At 40.8% G+C, this 15,365-nt stretch overlaps 1 protein-coding gene across 3 annotated transcripts in view; it reads right to left on the reverse strand.

The window, feature by feature from the left end:
* The window catches only part of OCLN (occludin), an 84,463-nt gene that overhangs the window by 32,700 nt on the left and 36,398 nt on the right, over window positions 1-15,365 (reverse strand). For all 3 annotated transcript variants that reach the window (XM_080803909.1, XM_080803908.1, XM_080803910.1), the window contains exons 3-4: window positions 12,654-13,329; window positions 9,996-10,157 (exon numbers count right to left, since the gene is read on the reverse strand). In XM_080803909.1, the coding sequence (XP_080660035.1) occupies window positions 9,996-10,157; window positions 12,654-13,329 (838 nt within the window). The remainder of the gene's footprint in view (window positions 1-9,995; window positions 10,158-12,653; window positions 13,330-15,365) is intronic.

Genomic DNA, 15,365 nt, shown 5'->3' on the forward strand with positions numbered 1-15,365 from the left:
ATGTGGAGCTCCATCCCAGGACTCTGAGATCAGGACCTGAGCTGAAGGCAGACACTTAACCGACTGAGTCACCCAGATGCCCCAATCTAGTAACTTTTTACATAATTATTCTTGTCAAAATGAGTTCACAAAAAGAAGAATAACCCAGAGCATTGACTTTCACCAAAAATGTAAAATTTCAGAAGATAAATATTCAGGATGACTGGTCATTTGGGAACAAAATTAAATTAGATCTTCTCTCATATCACACTAGGAAATAACTTGGCCAATCTGAATGAACTGTTTTAGTCAGTAATTAGGAATCAGTATTTATTAAAGACTTTACAGTGAAAACTGAATGCACTGTATAGGGAACTCTTTCTATCATCTTTCCAACTTTTCAATAAATCTAAAACTATTCTAACATAAAAAATTTATTTTAAAAATTGGATTGGGGGTAATGGGTGCACAATGCTACAAGTTTACTAAAAATCAGTTAATTGTATACTTATAATGTGTGAATTTTATGGCACATAAATTATACTTCACTAAAGTTATTTTTAAAAGTCCCTGGGTCTAGGGGCACCTGAGTGGCTCAGTGAGATAAAGCCTCTGCGTTCGGCTCAGGTGGTGATCCCAAGAGTCCTGGGATGGAGCCCCACATCCGGCTCTCTGCTCAGCAGGGAGCCTGCTTCCTCCTCTCTCTTTGCCTGCCTCTCCGCCTACTTGTGATCTGTCAAATAAATAAATAAAATCTTTAAATAAAATAAAAGTTCCTGGGTCTAAAGGTTTAAAATGAAAAAATTATAAAATCAAGAAACACAAGAGAGGAACTTTACACTAATCAAGGATGAACTGACAAGTATGTTTAACTTAATCCTCTGCACACATTTAGTCCACAATAGGGTAAAAAAATATAACTTTAAAAACTGAAGAAACTATAGAAGACTATTCTTTTTTTTTTTTTTTATATTTTATTTATTTATTTTAGAGAGTGCACACAGGGCCAGGGGCAGAGGGAGAGGGAGTCTCAAGCAGATTCCCTGCTGAGCACAGAGCCTGATACAGGACTCATCTCATGACCCTGAAATCACAACATGAGCTGAAAGCAAGAGTTGGACACAACCAACTGCCTACCCAGGTGCCCCGAAACTACAGACTATTAACACACCTCAAAGATGTCCGGAAAACTCTCCAGGAACAACACAAAAATAATATGGAAGCCATAAACATACAAATGGAAAAATGTAAGCACTTCAAAAATAAAAACATTGTTAAAAAAAAAAAAAAGGTGAAAGACCAAAAACAATCTGGGAAGAAGTATTAGCAACATATAAGACAAAATGCTAATATTCACAATATGAAAAACTCCATTAAGAGTGAACAAATCAAAAGAAAACTAAGCCAAGGTATGACTCAATTAATTTAAGAATACAAATTAGCAGGTGGAAATATACTGAATCACAAAAAAAAATTTTTTTTTTAAGATTTTATTTGTTTTTTTTGACAGAGAGAGCACAAACAGGGGGGAACGGCAGGCAGAGGGAGAGGGAGAAGCAGGATCCCCACTGAGCAGGGAGCCTGATGCAGGGAGATCATGACCTGAGCCAAAGGGAGATGCTTACCCAACTGAGCCACCCAGGCACCCCTGATCACAGTAATTTTTAAGTTAAAATAAAACTCAATCTTCACTTATCAGATTAATAAAAATCAGACTAGTGATATCCAGAGCAGGGCAAAGATGTGGAGAAAAAAGCACTCTCCTATATTGTCAGTAGAACTAAACAGCCTTTAAAAACAAGGCAATGTGGCAGCACCTGACAATTTAAAATCTGACACTCGATGAACCCTTTTAAAAATCTATCTCATAATACTAGCAAGATTGCATAAAAACATGTAGGAATGTTCACTGCACCATTATCTCTAACTGCAAACAAGTGGAAGCAATCAAAACGTCCATAAATAGGAGAATGAATCATGGTACTGTCATACTATGTAATACCATAGAGCTGCTAAAAGCAACTAGGTAAAGGGTTATGTACTGACAGACTTAATTATTCTAAATATTTTATAAAGTTCACTTATTGTAACAAATCCATGCAGTAGGTACAATGATCATCCCCATTTTAGAGATGGGGAAGCTCAAGTAGAAAGATCTTGCCAGGTCTCACAAAAGCAACTGGCAGGGCTGCATTATGACCCGGGGAATTTGGCCCAAGTCTACATTTCATACCCATTCTGCTATACTGTACTGATTTTGTGTCTCTGACTACACACAGGGATGGAGTCTAAGTTGGGGAGCTGGGGGAGGAGAAACATCCACACGACAATAAGAAGTACCTAATTTCAAAAAATTAAATTGCAGTGAGCAAATGAGTGTCTTAGGATGCATCTGGGTGGCTCTGTCATACAAAAGTCCAACTCTTAATTTGACCTCAGATCACAATCTCAGGATTATAAGATCGAGAGCCTGTGTAAGATTCTCTCTCTCCCTCTGCTCCTTCACCACTCCCCACCCTTGCTCTCTCTCTCCCTCTCTTAAAAAAAAAATGCATGAAATCAATAATTAAGAAAAGGAGAAGGATTAGGAAGACATTGACCTTTTGTATATGGAACAACTGAACAGTTCATTTGACAAAATTCTTCAGAGAGCATTAAAAAATTTAAGAATAAAATTTGTCTGAATTTTCTTTCTTTTTTTTTTTTTAGTGTATGTGCTGCCAAAACGAGCACTGAATTTTCATAAAAAGGAAAAAAAAAAAAGGATTGGGCACCTAGGTGGCTCAATTGGTTAAGCTTCCGACTCTTGATCTCACCTCAGGTCTTGATTTCTGGGTCATGAGTTCAAGCCCTGTGCTGGGCTCCACACTGGGCAGAGAACCTACTTTAAAAAAAAAAAAAAAAAGGAAAAGAAAAAGGATATAAACCTCTTAGAAGTCATTAAGCAGGCCCAGTGGAAATGGTGAGAGAGAGGATGGAACTTTCACATTTTACTTTTCTTTTTTCTATATTTGTGTTTTGTTAGAATAAATTTATATTATTTTCATACTAAGACCTTCTCAAAAAACCACCACAAACAAAAGCCAGTATTTTAAAAAGTCAAAAACTGAAAAAAAATTTAATACTCAATAATAGGAATTGGCCAAATACATCTATGCCGTGGAATGTTACTAGAAAAGGTGTGTGGAACCACAGATTCAAACATCACTGCTGGTTGTATAAACTGGTACAGCTACTTTAAAAGGCAATATCAATATTCAATGTCTCAATATTTATCAAATAAATAAATAAATAAATAAATATCTCCTCTAACTCAGTAATACTACTCTGAAAAATCTGTCCTAGATAAGTATATAACCAGATACACAAGGTATACAAAGTTTTTAAAATCCTACCACTGACTGTAATATTAAATAGCCAATGTATGGGGTGCTTGGGCGGCTCAGTCAGTTAAGCGTCTGCCTTCAGCACCAGATGTAATCATGGGGTCCTGGGATCAAGCCCTGCATTGGGCTCCTTGCTCAGTGGGGAGCCTGCTTCTCCCTCTGCCTGTCATTCCCCCTGCTTGTGCTCTCTTTCTCACTGTCAAATAAATAAATAAATCTCAAAAAAAATAAAGAGCAAATGTAATCATCAATGAGACTGGTTACATCAAACATGTTATATCCATATGAAACGTGAATATGAAGTGGTAAGAAGTTCATCACAATAGGTTATTAAAGCGAAACGGGCAAGGTACAGGTAGAATGGTGTGATCAGTACACTTTCATGTAATTAAGCAGGGGGTCTATTTTTCTTTGATTTTATTTTCACCAAATGAAACAATGAAAGGGAGCTCCTGGGTGGCTCAGTTGGTTGAGTGTCTGACCCTTGGTTTTGGCTTGGATCATGGTCTCAGGGCCCTGGGGTTGAGCCCACACTTCTGGAACCCACTCAGCGGGGAGTGCGCTTGTCTCCCTCTTCCTCTGCCCCTCCCCCCACTTGTGCTCTCTTCAAAATAAATAAGTCTTTTTAAAAATTACCACAATAAAAGGAATCATAAAAAACTAAGAAGAGTACTTCCAAGAGTAGGCAACGGTAGAAAAAGATACCTAGAAATGAGCAAATGGGAATGAATAATACAAGGATGGAAAGGAGAGATTTCCCTTAAAACCTGCTTTTTGTTTTTTACTATTTTTAAGTTTTATTTTAATTCCAGTTAGTTAACATACAGTATTATACTAGTTTCAAGGGTACAATATAGTGACTTAAAACTTCCATACAACAACCATAAACGTTAAGTTTTGTAATATAACTTCAAGTCTGGAATTGTAATGCCACCACTTTTTCCTTCTTCAAGATTGTTTTGGCTATTTGGGGTCTTTTGTGGTTCCATACAAATTTTAGGACTATTTGTTCTACTTCTGTGAAAAGTGCTGTTGGTATTTTGATAAGGAATGCATTAAATATACAGACTGCCTTGGGTCGTATGGATATTTGAACAATATTTGTTCTTCCAATCCACGGGCATGGAATGTCTTTCCCTTTCTTTGTGTCAGCTTTAATTTCTTTCATCAGTGTTTTGTATTTCAGAGTACAGGTCTTTCACTTCTCTGAGCAAACCTGGGTTTTTGTTTTGTTTTGTTTTTAATTATAATTCTGACCACAGGTTTTGTTGTTTTGTTTTTTTTAAGTAGGTTCCAGGCTGGGCTCACAGTCCTGAGACCAACACCTAAACCAAGACCAAGAGTTGGCCACTTAACACACTGAGCCACCCAGGTGCCCCATCCACAGGCTTTTTAAAAGAGGATAATTGATTGGGGAAGTTGCTACTTTGCTAAAAAGTACAAAAATTAAAACAGCACACCAACAGTTGCAACAACATAAATGAATCTCATAGACACTATGTTAAGTGGACACAAAAATACACATTTTGTAATTTCATTCATATGAATTTTAAGAACAGGCAAAACCAACTGACAGAAAAACCAAGTGATAGGAATGAGAGGGGTTACCATCCTCTAGGGGTTTCTGAGAAAGGGCATGAGGAAACCACAGACACTGGAACAAACTACATCTTGACCTGGGTGAGTTACGTATACGTATAAAAACTCACCAGGCTAAAAAAACAAAAACAAAAACAAAAAAAAACTCACCAAGCTAAGCAACTGGTGGACCTACTGTACTTTACTCTGTACACACAGATATACATTGCACTTCAATAAAAAGTATCAAAAATGTTTGAGGAGTATTTAATGATGTGATAAAAAGCCTGTAATATAATGTTAAATCAAAAAGCAGAATTTTGGGGCCCCTGGGTGGCTCAGTGGGTTAAAGCCTCTGCCTTCAGCTCAGGTCATGATCCCGGGGTCCTGGGATCGAACCCCACATCGGGCTCTCTGCTCAGCGGGGAGCCTGCTTCCCCCTCTCTCTCTGCCTGCCTCTCTGCCTACTTGTGGATCTCTCTCTCTCTGTCAAATAAATAAATAAAATCTTAAAAAAAAAAAAAAAAGAAAGAAAAAGGACCAACTAGCTCTGGAGTTTGAGGATATAACAGAAAAAAACAAACACCCTCAAATTTATTAAAAGAACCTTCTCTGTCAAATAAATAAATAAAATCTTAAAAAAAAAAAAAAAAGAACCTTCAAACATCTAACATACAACAATGTTGGTACAAACTTAAGGGACTGACTACAAAGGACCAGGTTAACACCCACACACATGGCTTGCTTATTTTATAAAGTATAAGATATGCAGAAAGGGGAAGGGGGGAAAAAAAACCCAACCCTAAGAATCCCTAGGAAGGCAAAGAAACCATTGTGCTAGAGATTCGGAGACAGGAAATTACAGAGTTGTACATTCTCCCACACATAATACCTAAGGGCTGAAACCTGCTTAAAACTCTTAAGACACAACTTTTGAAGTGCCTTTCTCTAGGGATTCTGATCCTAAAGATTTCAAAAATCCAGGAAAAAGCAGTAAGACCTAATAAAATAATGACTGTCTAGACCTACCCTAATACATAGGGAAGAAGAAAACTAATTTTCAGTAGCTAATTAATTGTTCTTTAATAAGGTTTTCTTCCCCCCAAACAAAAAACCCCGCTATATTAGCTATATGGGGAGTATCTAATCTCAGTTCCCTACAATTAAATTCAAATTTTACATTTTTATTTATTTATTTAATTTTTTGAAAGAGTGAGGGAGGGGCAGAGGGAGAGGGAGAGAATCTTAAGCAGGCTCCATGCTTAGCACAGAGCCCCCCATGTGGGGCTCAATCTCACAACACTGAGATCATGACCTAAGCAGGAAAAAAACCAAGAGTCAGAAGCTTAATCAACTGAGCTACCCAGGAGCCCCTAGAAGTCAAATTTTAATCCTCACTTAGTATAACTAATCAATGCTAGGTTTTCTTTCCATTATTTAAGTGAAGATTATTTTTATGGTATTAATTTCTAAAAACCAAAAGGTAGAAAAATCACGAATCCACTGTCAGGCACTTCATACGCAGCATCAAACATTTTCACCTGGGTCGCTACTGTTAGGAGTTAGTTGGACAGTTAGGCGGTCAGGGTCCCCAAAAAGAAGATACGAAGTCAGGATGGCTAAGATCAAGTAGCACTGACATCCTGGTTCTGCAGCTTAGACAGGATAGCGCTGATATCCTATTTTGCAGCCTCTGCAGAAATGATTTCTGCAAAACGACCCAAAATAAGACAATTAACCACAAAGCACTGGTCAGTATCATGGGCAAGCGACAGTGAAGACATAAGCCTCCAGATTCAGTAAGAGAAAAGACCATCAGCACAAAACATTAACCTAATAGGTAGACAAATAAGTGCCCAAGCCCTGACTGGCACCACTCAGCACACCCTGGCTGCTTAAGACAGTTCCGCAAAAGAGGCCATAAAAATCCCTAAAGTTAGGACTTCAGGGGCAACCCACCGGGGTCCCCCTCCCTCTCCGGGAACTTTACACTCTTGCTCAATAACCTTTGCTTTGCTGCCCACCAGTATTTGTCTGGTCCACCTCTTCATTCTTGGAAGTGGCGTGGCCAAGAACCATGGGCATTAAGGGGACTCAAATCCTCTAACACACGTTATCAGAGGGACACAGGTGCTGAGCAGAATGGAGCAAAAGAGCACAAAAAGGAGAGCTGTGGAAGTAAATGGAAGAAACAAGGAAGAGGGACTAGGTTCAGCAAAGCAAACTCAAGCAGGTGAGGGGAGAACAGATGAAAAAGCAAAATAGCTGTGGCTAAAATCACCTCCAAATAACTTATTTCAAATAGCATTTCTTAGGCATGTCAGCTGGGGAAACTAAGGGAAGAGGAGAAGAGATGAGAAAGCAGCAGCCAGTGGCGCATTCGACTCTTGATCTCGCCATTTGTGGGTCTGAGCCTTACACTGGGTATAGAGAATACTTAAAAATAAAATCCTTAGAAAATAAAATGATTAAATAAAAAAATAAAAGTAAAGTGCTTTCTGCTTTATGGAAGTATCACTTCCATAAATTGTTATGGCTATCTTTTGCCCAATTATCAAAAGCACCTAGAACTGATTAAAACCTCAGGACAGTAAAATCAGATGAGAGACCAAAGTTCACTGGAACACTATTACTACCAGCATTAGTCTCTCTTGAGATAGTTGTTTTTTTTTCCCCAGCTCTCGAAACCTTGAGTAAACAAATCCAACAGCCAGTGAAAACTGACACACCCAGAAACTCCCAGCGAAACATTTACTTCATAGTTCACAATAGACGGTCCTATTCCATCTACAGGTGGCCTTGCCTGGAGCTAAAGGTCGAAAGAAAACACTCCCATACACCTTCACACTTTATGGGGGGAAAAAGGGGGAGGAAAAAGAAACCATGCAGGCCTCAAGGCAAGGCCAGGAACACAGGAACTCTCCTCTCAGTGGTGTATACATGCCACACCTTCTGATGTTCCTAAGACTGTTTCCTTTCGGCTCTTTAACTAACTAGAGGAAAATCTCATCTACAGTTCTAGATTTCTTAAAATCAGACATACACAGGGACGCCTGGATGGCTCAGTCGGTTGGGTGTCTGCCTTCAGCTCAGGTCATGATCCCAGGATTCAGCCCCACATCGGGCTCCCTGATCAGCGGGAAGTCTGCTTCTCCCTCTGCCTGCCACTTCCCCCTGATGGTTCTCTCTCTCTCTCTCTCACACAAATAAAGAAATAAAATCTTAAAAAAAAAAAAAAAATCAGACATACAGGATGCCAGGGCTAAAGGAGTCTTCAAGATAAGCAACATCTTTATCCCTGACCTGACCAGCAGTCCCCGCCCTTACCGCTTTTCCCTTCACTCCCGCTGGCCAGAACAAACCTCCCCTGGAGGCCCTGTCCAGGCTTCTCAGCTAACCCTCACGGCAAGAAGTCAGTCTGCTCAAAGAAACCTATGATGGCAGTTTCTGAGGATGCCTCCAACTGCTTCCTAAAGGGGTTTCTGAGAAATAAAGTCTCACTCCAGACATCTCTGAGGACATGTTAGGTATCAGTAATACATATTTCCAAGGTATTTTTGGAAAGAGGAACTTGCTGAGCTTTCAGCAAATCACATCTACACATACTGGTAGAAATAACAATATGGCATATATAAACAAGGGAATTGTTCTAATCTCTCTCTGCCTCACTGACATATTTTGTAAGTATCCATGCAGAATTAGTCACTATAGGGGCACCTGGGTGGCTCAGTGGGTTAAAGCCTCTGCCTTCGGCTCAGGTCATGATCCCAGGGTTGTGGGATCGAGCCCCACATCAGGCTCTCTGCCCGGCAGGGAGCCTGCTTCCCCCTATCTCTCTCTCTCTGCCTGCCTCTCTGCCTACTTGTGATCTCTCTCTGTCAAATAAATAAGTAAAATCTTAAAAAAAAAAAAAAAAGAATTAGTCACTATAATTTGCTAGGCTGTTACCCATGTAAACACTTTGTACATAGCACTTGCCACCACTCCAAAACACCCCTCGTGACCCAAGACAGCAAGCATCCTAAGTAGCAGTGCCCCCCTCCAAAATGATAACCAGGAATATAAAGGGGGAGGAATGGTTCTGTTTTGCAAAGACCAAGTTCTTTCTGCATGATTCCTTTAGAAGCCATTTCTTTTCAATGCCTAGATACACTTCTTGTAAATGGAAATCTGAGGGGTGCCTGGGTGGTTCAATTAGCTAGACGCCTGAATCTTATTTTTTTTTTTTTTAAGATTTTACTTATTTATTTGAGAGAGAGAGAGAGAAAGGACAAGTGAGGGGAGGAGCAGAGGAGGAGGGACAAGCAGACTCCAAGCTGCTTGCAGCCCGATGCAGAGTTGAATCCCACAATCCTGAGATTGGACCTGAGCAAGAAACAAGAGTCAGACACTTAACAGACTGAGCCACCCAGGTACCCCAGTGTCCGACTCTTGATTTGACTCAGGTCATGATCTCAGGGTCATGAGATCAAGCCCCATGTCAGGCTTGGGGCAGAGCCTGCTTGAGATTCTCCCTCCCTCTCTCCCTCTGCCCCTCCCCCTGCTTGTGAATGCGCCCCCAACAAAATGAATGAATGAATGAATCAATCAATCAATCAATTAATCAATCTAAAAAAGATCTGGTTTTCATTTTGCAGTCAAACAATTTCCACTTTATTTTTTTTTTTTTTAAATCACAGCACCGGGGCAACTGGGTGGCTCAGTGGGTTAAAGCCTCTGCCTTCGGCTCAGGTCATGATCCCAGGGTCCTGAGATGGAGCCCCACATCGGGCTCTCTGCTCAGCAGGGAGCCTGCTTCCCCCTATCTCTCTCTCTCTGCCTGCCTCTCTGCCTACTTGTGATCTCTGTCAAATAAATAAATAAAATCTTTAAAAAAAAAAATCATAGCACCTTCTTAAATTCTGAGTAAAACATGAGGGCACAACTCTTGCAACATATACAAACAGTAATTCTAAGAACACAGTTTCACAAAGCACTAAAGGTCAGGTTGAGACAGAAGCCTGTTATTAAAAAAAAAAAAAAAAAGCAAATGTCCGGTATTTTACCACTTACCCACTCTTCGACATTAGGGGGTTGTTCATCATAAATATGTTCCTTGTCCCACAAAATATTCGACTTGTCATACCGATCCATCTTTCTTCGGGTTTTCACGGCAAAGAAAATTATTAAAGCAAAAGCCACAATAACCATGAACCCCAGTACAATGGCAATTGCCTAAAAAGAGATTAAAGATATTGACAGTTAGATTTTAATTGTTTTTTTTTTTTTAAAGATTTTATTTTTATTTATTTCACAGACAGAGATCACAAGCCAGACAGAGATTACAAGTAGGCAGAGAGGCAGGCAGAGAGAGAGGGGGGAAGCAGGCTCCCTGCTGAGCAGAGAGCCCGATGTGGGGCTCGATCCCAGGACCCTGGGATCATGACCTGAGCCGAAGGCAGAGGCTTAACCCACTGAGCCACCCAGGCGCCCCTAGATTTTAATTGTTTACTTTATCTTAATCCAGTAAAAACCTAAGGCCCTACACTACATATCTGTGGTTTAACAGATATAAAACTGAAATACTCACATTTCAGAAATATAAAATGTTGGCCCAGGCTAGGTGGGCTGAGGCTAACAACACATGCAGCTTGATTCAATACTCAGAAAAGGCTTCAAGTTAGGTACTATCATCATTCCATTTTAAGTGACAGAACTCTAGTTCCAAAGCTTGAGTGCCAAGTGGCCTTATTTTTATTAACAGATAAAAATAGCCAGTAAATTAACTCAATCATCAGTATCCTTCTAAAGGGCTTGAAAATTGTGACTCTCAGAAATAGTTTTAGATACATAAGCATGTTTATAATCTCATTCATAACACATACTGGGCAAATGTTTTTATACTGAATGTAAATTCCAGTCCATAGAGGATCTACCTTACCATAAATTATGCAGACATGATTTAACCAAGCTATAAATTAGAGAAAATGGATGAGTGATTCATGTAGTCTGGCAGGTGGTTTCTGCTGGAAGTCTTTTGTGTACTTGCAAGAAAGGGCCCTGTGACAAGGAAACCCCCACCCCGACAGTTCTCCCAGTGTCTGATAAGTCTGTTAAGTAGTCCACTGGCCTGGAGACATTTGAAACTGAGGCAGGTACCAGGCCCCTGGCCTGGATTCTGCTCACTGTAACAGGAGGGTCTCTGTGCAGCCGTGATACCCTTTTTCAGTGAATAGAGGTTTGGGGCACTCAGAGGACTAAGAGAGATGGGGTGTGGTAAGACAGGAGTACCAACCCTCAGCCCTGTTTACCACAGGTAACATCTGGATGCCAACAACAAATCTGCTGAAATTCAGAGGGAAAACATTTCAGTCTTCAAAATAATGGTAGTTACTGGAGATGATCTAACCCCAAAGGAGTGACTCATTCAGGTAAAAGAGTAAGAATTCCTGATTCAGTTTAAGGAGGGGGGCGGAAAAAAAAAAAAAACAGGGAAAAAAAAGATTAGAAATCCATCAAGAGAAAGATCAGCAACCTCATACCTATTAACATGGATAGAATCAGAGAGACAAGACAATGCTGGTGAGAATGTGTAGAAAATAGAATCCTCACACATTTCTGGTAAATGTGAAACAGTCCGACCAGTCTGGAGGACAGTCTGGCAGCTCCTCAAAAGCTTAAGCACAGACACACCGGGAAGACCCAGCAATTCTATCCCTAGGCATACACCCAAGAGAAACTGAAACGTGGGTTCACGCAAGAACTTGTCCACAAATGGTCAGAGCATTATTCATAACGACCAAAACGGACATAGCCCAAATGCCCATCAATTCTGAATGGATAAGTAAGATATGCTATAGCCATAAAATGGAATATTATTCCACAATAAAAAGGAATTGATATGACATGCATGAATCTTGAAAACATTAATGTGAAATGAAAGAAGCCAATCATAGGGGCACCTGGATGGCTTGGTCGGGGGCGGGGGGGAGCATGTGACTCTTGATCTTGGGGTTGTAAACTTGAGGCCCACAATGGGAGCACAGATTATGTCAATAAAACTTCCAAAAAAAAAAAAAAAAGAAAGAAAGAAAAGAAAAAAGAAAGAAAAGAAAGAAGCCAATCATAAAATACCACATATTGTGTGATTTTGTATATATGAAATATCCAGAATAGGCAAATGTATAGAATAAGATTAGCGGTCGCCTAGATCTGGGAAGGGTTAGAGAAAAAAGTTACTGCTAATGCGTATGGGGCTTTTTTTGAGGCTACTGAAAATGTTCTAAAACTGATGACAGTGATGGCTGCACAATTCTGAATATACTTAGATTACCGAACCAAACTTTAAGTGGATGAATTATATGGTATGTTAATAGTATCTTTTTTTTTAAAGATTTTATTTATTTGACAGAGAGAGAGATCACAAGTAGGCAGAGAGGCAGGCAGAGAAGAGAGGGGGAAGGAGGCTTCCTGCTGAGCAGAGAGCCTGATTCGGGGCTTGATCCCAGGACCCTGAGATCATGACCTGAGCCAAAGGCAGAGGCTTAACTCACTGAGCCACCCAGGTGCCCCTGTTAATAGTATCTTAATAATGACACCCAGCCCCTCTCCAGATTCTGATCTAAATACAAGTGATGCCTTGTCAGCAATAATTTTTCAAAGTTCCCCCAAGTGATTCTATTAAGCATCCCAAGAGCCTCTACCCAAAGAAAGGACAAAAACCACCCATACCTCTTGGGGATCCACCACACAGTAGTGATACAAATACTGATCCATGTAGATCCCAGTAGTTGTAGATGCATAATACTGGTTGCAGAGGGCATATATCTGTGAACTGTATATAGACCCAGAAGCCTGGGCAGTTGGGTTGACTCCCATTATGTAGACAATGGTGGCGATAAACATCATGACGCCCAGGATAGCACTCAGTATTATGACGGTCAAGTAGTATCTTCTTGTCCTAGATATGTCAGACCGTATAACGCTGGTAACAAATACCACCAATGCGGCAATGAAACAAAAGGCCACCATGGCCAGGAGGAAGCCCTTTGCTGCTCTTGGATCGGTGTAGCCTCCATAGCCATAACCATAGCCATAACCATACGCATAGCCACTTCCGTAGCTACCAAAGCCACTGCTGTAAGGGTAGCCCAGACCGCCACCCAGTAAGCCAGTTCCATAGCCTCGATCCCAGGCAAGTGTGGAGGCAACACAGGCAAATATGGCAATGCACATCACAATAACGAGCATAGACAGAATCCGAATGACTCCTGGAGGAGAGGTCCATTTGTAGAAGTGAAGAATTTCATCTTCTGGGTAGAAAGAGTATGCCGGCTGAGAAAGCATGGGTCGGACGTGCATGTCTCCACCATAGACATCATTGCTTGGTGCATAATGATTGGGTTTGCTGAAATGCACATGAAAACACTTTCAAGTTAATACCGTTTGGAGGGAACAGAAAGAACACAGGATGTACACGGAATAATTTAAACCAGTCACTGGCAAAAAAAAAAAAAAAAAATTAACCTGTTAGTATCACCCCACTACAATGGGACACTTGATGTTTCCCAAATTCAAATGTCAACATCTTAAGTCCCAATGTAGTGGTATTAGGTATTACCATGTGAGGATACAAGAAGTCGGCAGTCTGGGGTGCCTGGGTGGCTCAGGGGGTGGGGGTCTAAAGAAGTCCGCAGTCTGCAACCCAGAAGAGATCCTTCCCTAGAACCTGACCACACTGGTACCTTATCTTGGACTTCCAGTCTCTAGAACTGTGAGTGAGTGAGTGAGTGAGTAAGAAGGAGGAAGGAAGGAAGGAAGGAAGGAAGGAAAGAAAGACAGAAATAAATAAATAAATGAAGGGAGGGAGGGAGGGAGGAAGGAAGGAGAAAAGAAAGAAAGAAATGAAGGGAGGGAGGAAGGGAGGGAGAGACGAAGGAAGGAAAAGGAAAGAAACAAAGAGAAGAGAGAGAGAAAGGAAGGAAGGAAAATAAATAAATAAATGGAGAGAGGGAGAAAATGGAAGGAAGGAAGGAAGGAAGGAATTCATGCTGTTTACATGCTACCCAGTGTGTGGTACTTTTTATAGCACCCTGAAGCTACTGAGACACCCACTGAACAGTGAAGGTTTCTGTGTATCAGAATCACCTGGAGGGCTTGTTCAAACATAGATTGTTGGTCTCCAACCCCAAGTTGCTGATTCTGCAAATCTGGGGCAGGACAAGTTTCCAGATGCTGCTGCCGGTCTGGGAGCCATACATTGAGAACGACTGCTCTAAGTTCTATGGAGTAGAGGTTCTCGAATTTTCTTTTCTTTTTTTTTTTTTTTACATTTTTTTTTAATTTTAATAAACATATAATGTATTTTTATCCCCAGGGGTACAGGTCTGTGAATCGTCAGGTTTACACATTTCACAGCACTCATCATAGCCCATACCCTCCCCAATGTCCATTTTCCCACCACCCTCTCTCGTCCCCCCCCCGCCCCCCCACAACCCTCAGTAGTTCTCGAATTTTCTACCTATGAGAATCACCTGGGGAATCTGTAAAATGCCCAGATGGAGCACTCCATCTCCAGTAAAACTGTAACCCCTGAGGAGGGGACCCAGGCAATTCAGAACAATGATGTTAACCCTTTGGCTTGTGTGATGTGAGACCAGTACATTGAGATACAACACCTACAGTGGCCCACGCAGTGTCACATCCAATTTCTGGCAGTCTCACTCTCCTACCTGAGAAAGCACATTCATTCATTTATTCACGTGATAGCTACTTACTGGAGCTGCTGGGCTGGTGGGTGGGGGGGCACTGTGCTAAGTACTGACGATACAACAATCAACACAAGTGTCTCAACCCAGCCCCCTCACCCAGGTTAGTCTCTTTGAAGGCAGTAAGACATTAAACAAATCACTACATGATCTCTAGTTAGTTATGGTAAGAGCTACAAGACATATCGGATATTCACTGAGGGCTCATCAGGGTGATGCCTATTAACTCGCCAACTCTACTGACATAATCATAAAGTCGCTGGAGACAGACATGTTGATGTGTGGCATGCAGAATCTAAGAAATGTGGGTCCGGGCAGAACAGAGTTCAATTCCCAAACTGACCTCACCCTCTTTGGTTTTTGCCATTATTTCCTTGGTCTGCTTTGCTCTTTCCAAAGCAAGACATCCTACAACTGGGTGCTACCAACCACAAGAATTCAAGGAAAAGGAGAAACTGGAAAGAACCCTGACATGCTGGTCTTTGAAAATGTCACATATGAAAATTCCATAACTCATTCCACTTGATTATTTGGGATGTCTCTATCTGGAGTTGTCACGAACAATGTAGCTCTGGGCATCCTGAACATGTGTCCTCACACACACAAGTACTTCTTTTTCTAAGGTATATATCCAGGAGAATTTTTGAGTCAATTTTTTTTTTTTTTACCTTCCACT

Source organism: Martes martes (assembly GCF_963455335.1).
Source record: "Martes martes genome assembly, chromosome: 5".
Taxonomy (NCBI): Eukaryota; Metazoa; Chordata; class Mammalia; order Carnivora; family Mustelidae; genus Martes; species Martes martes.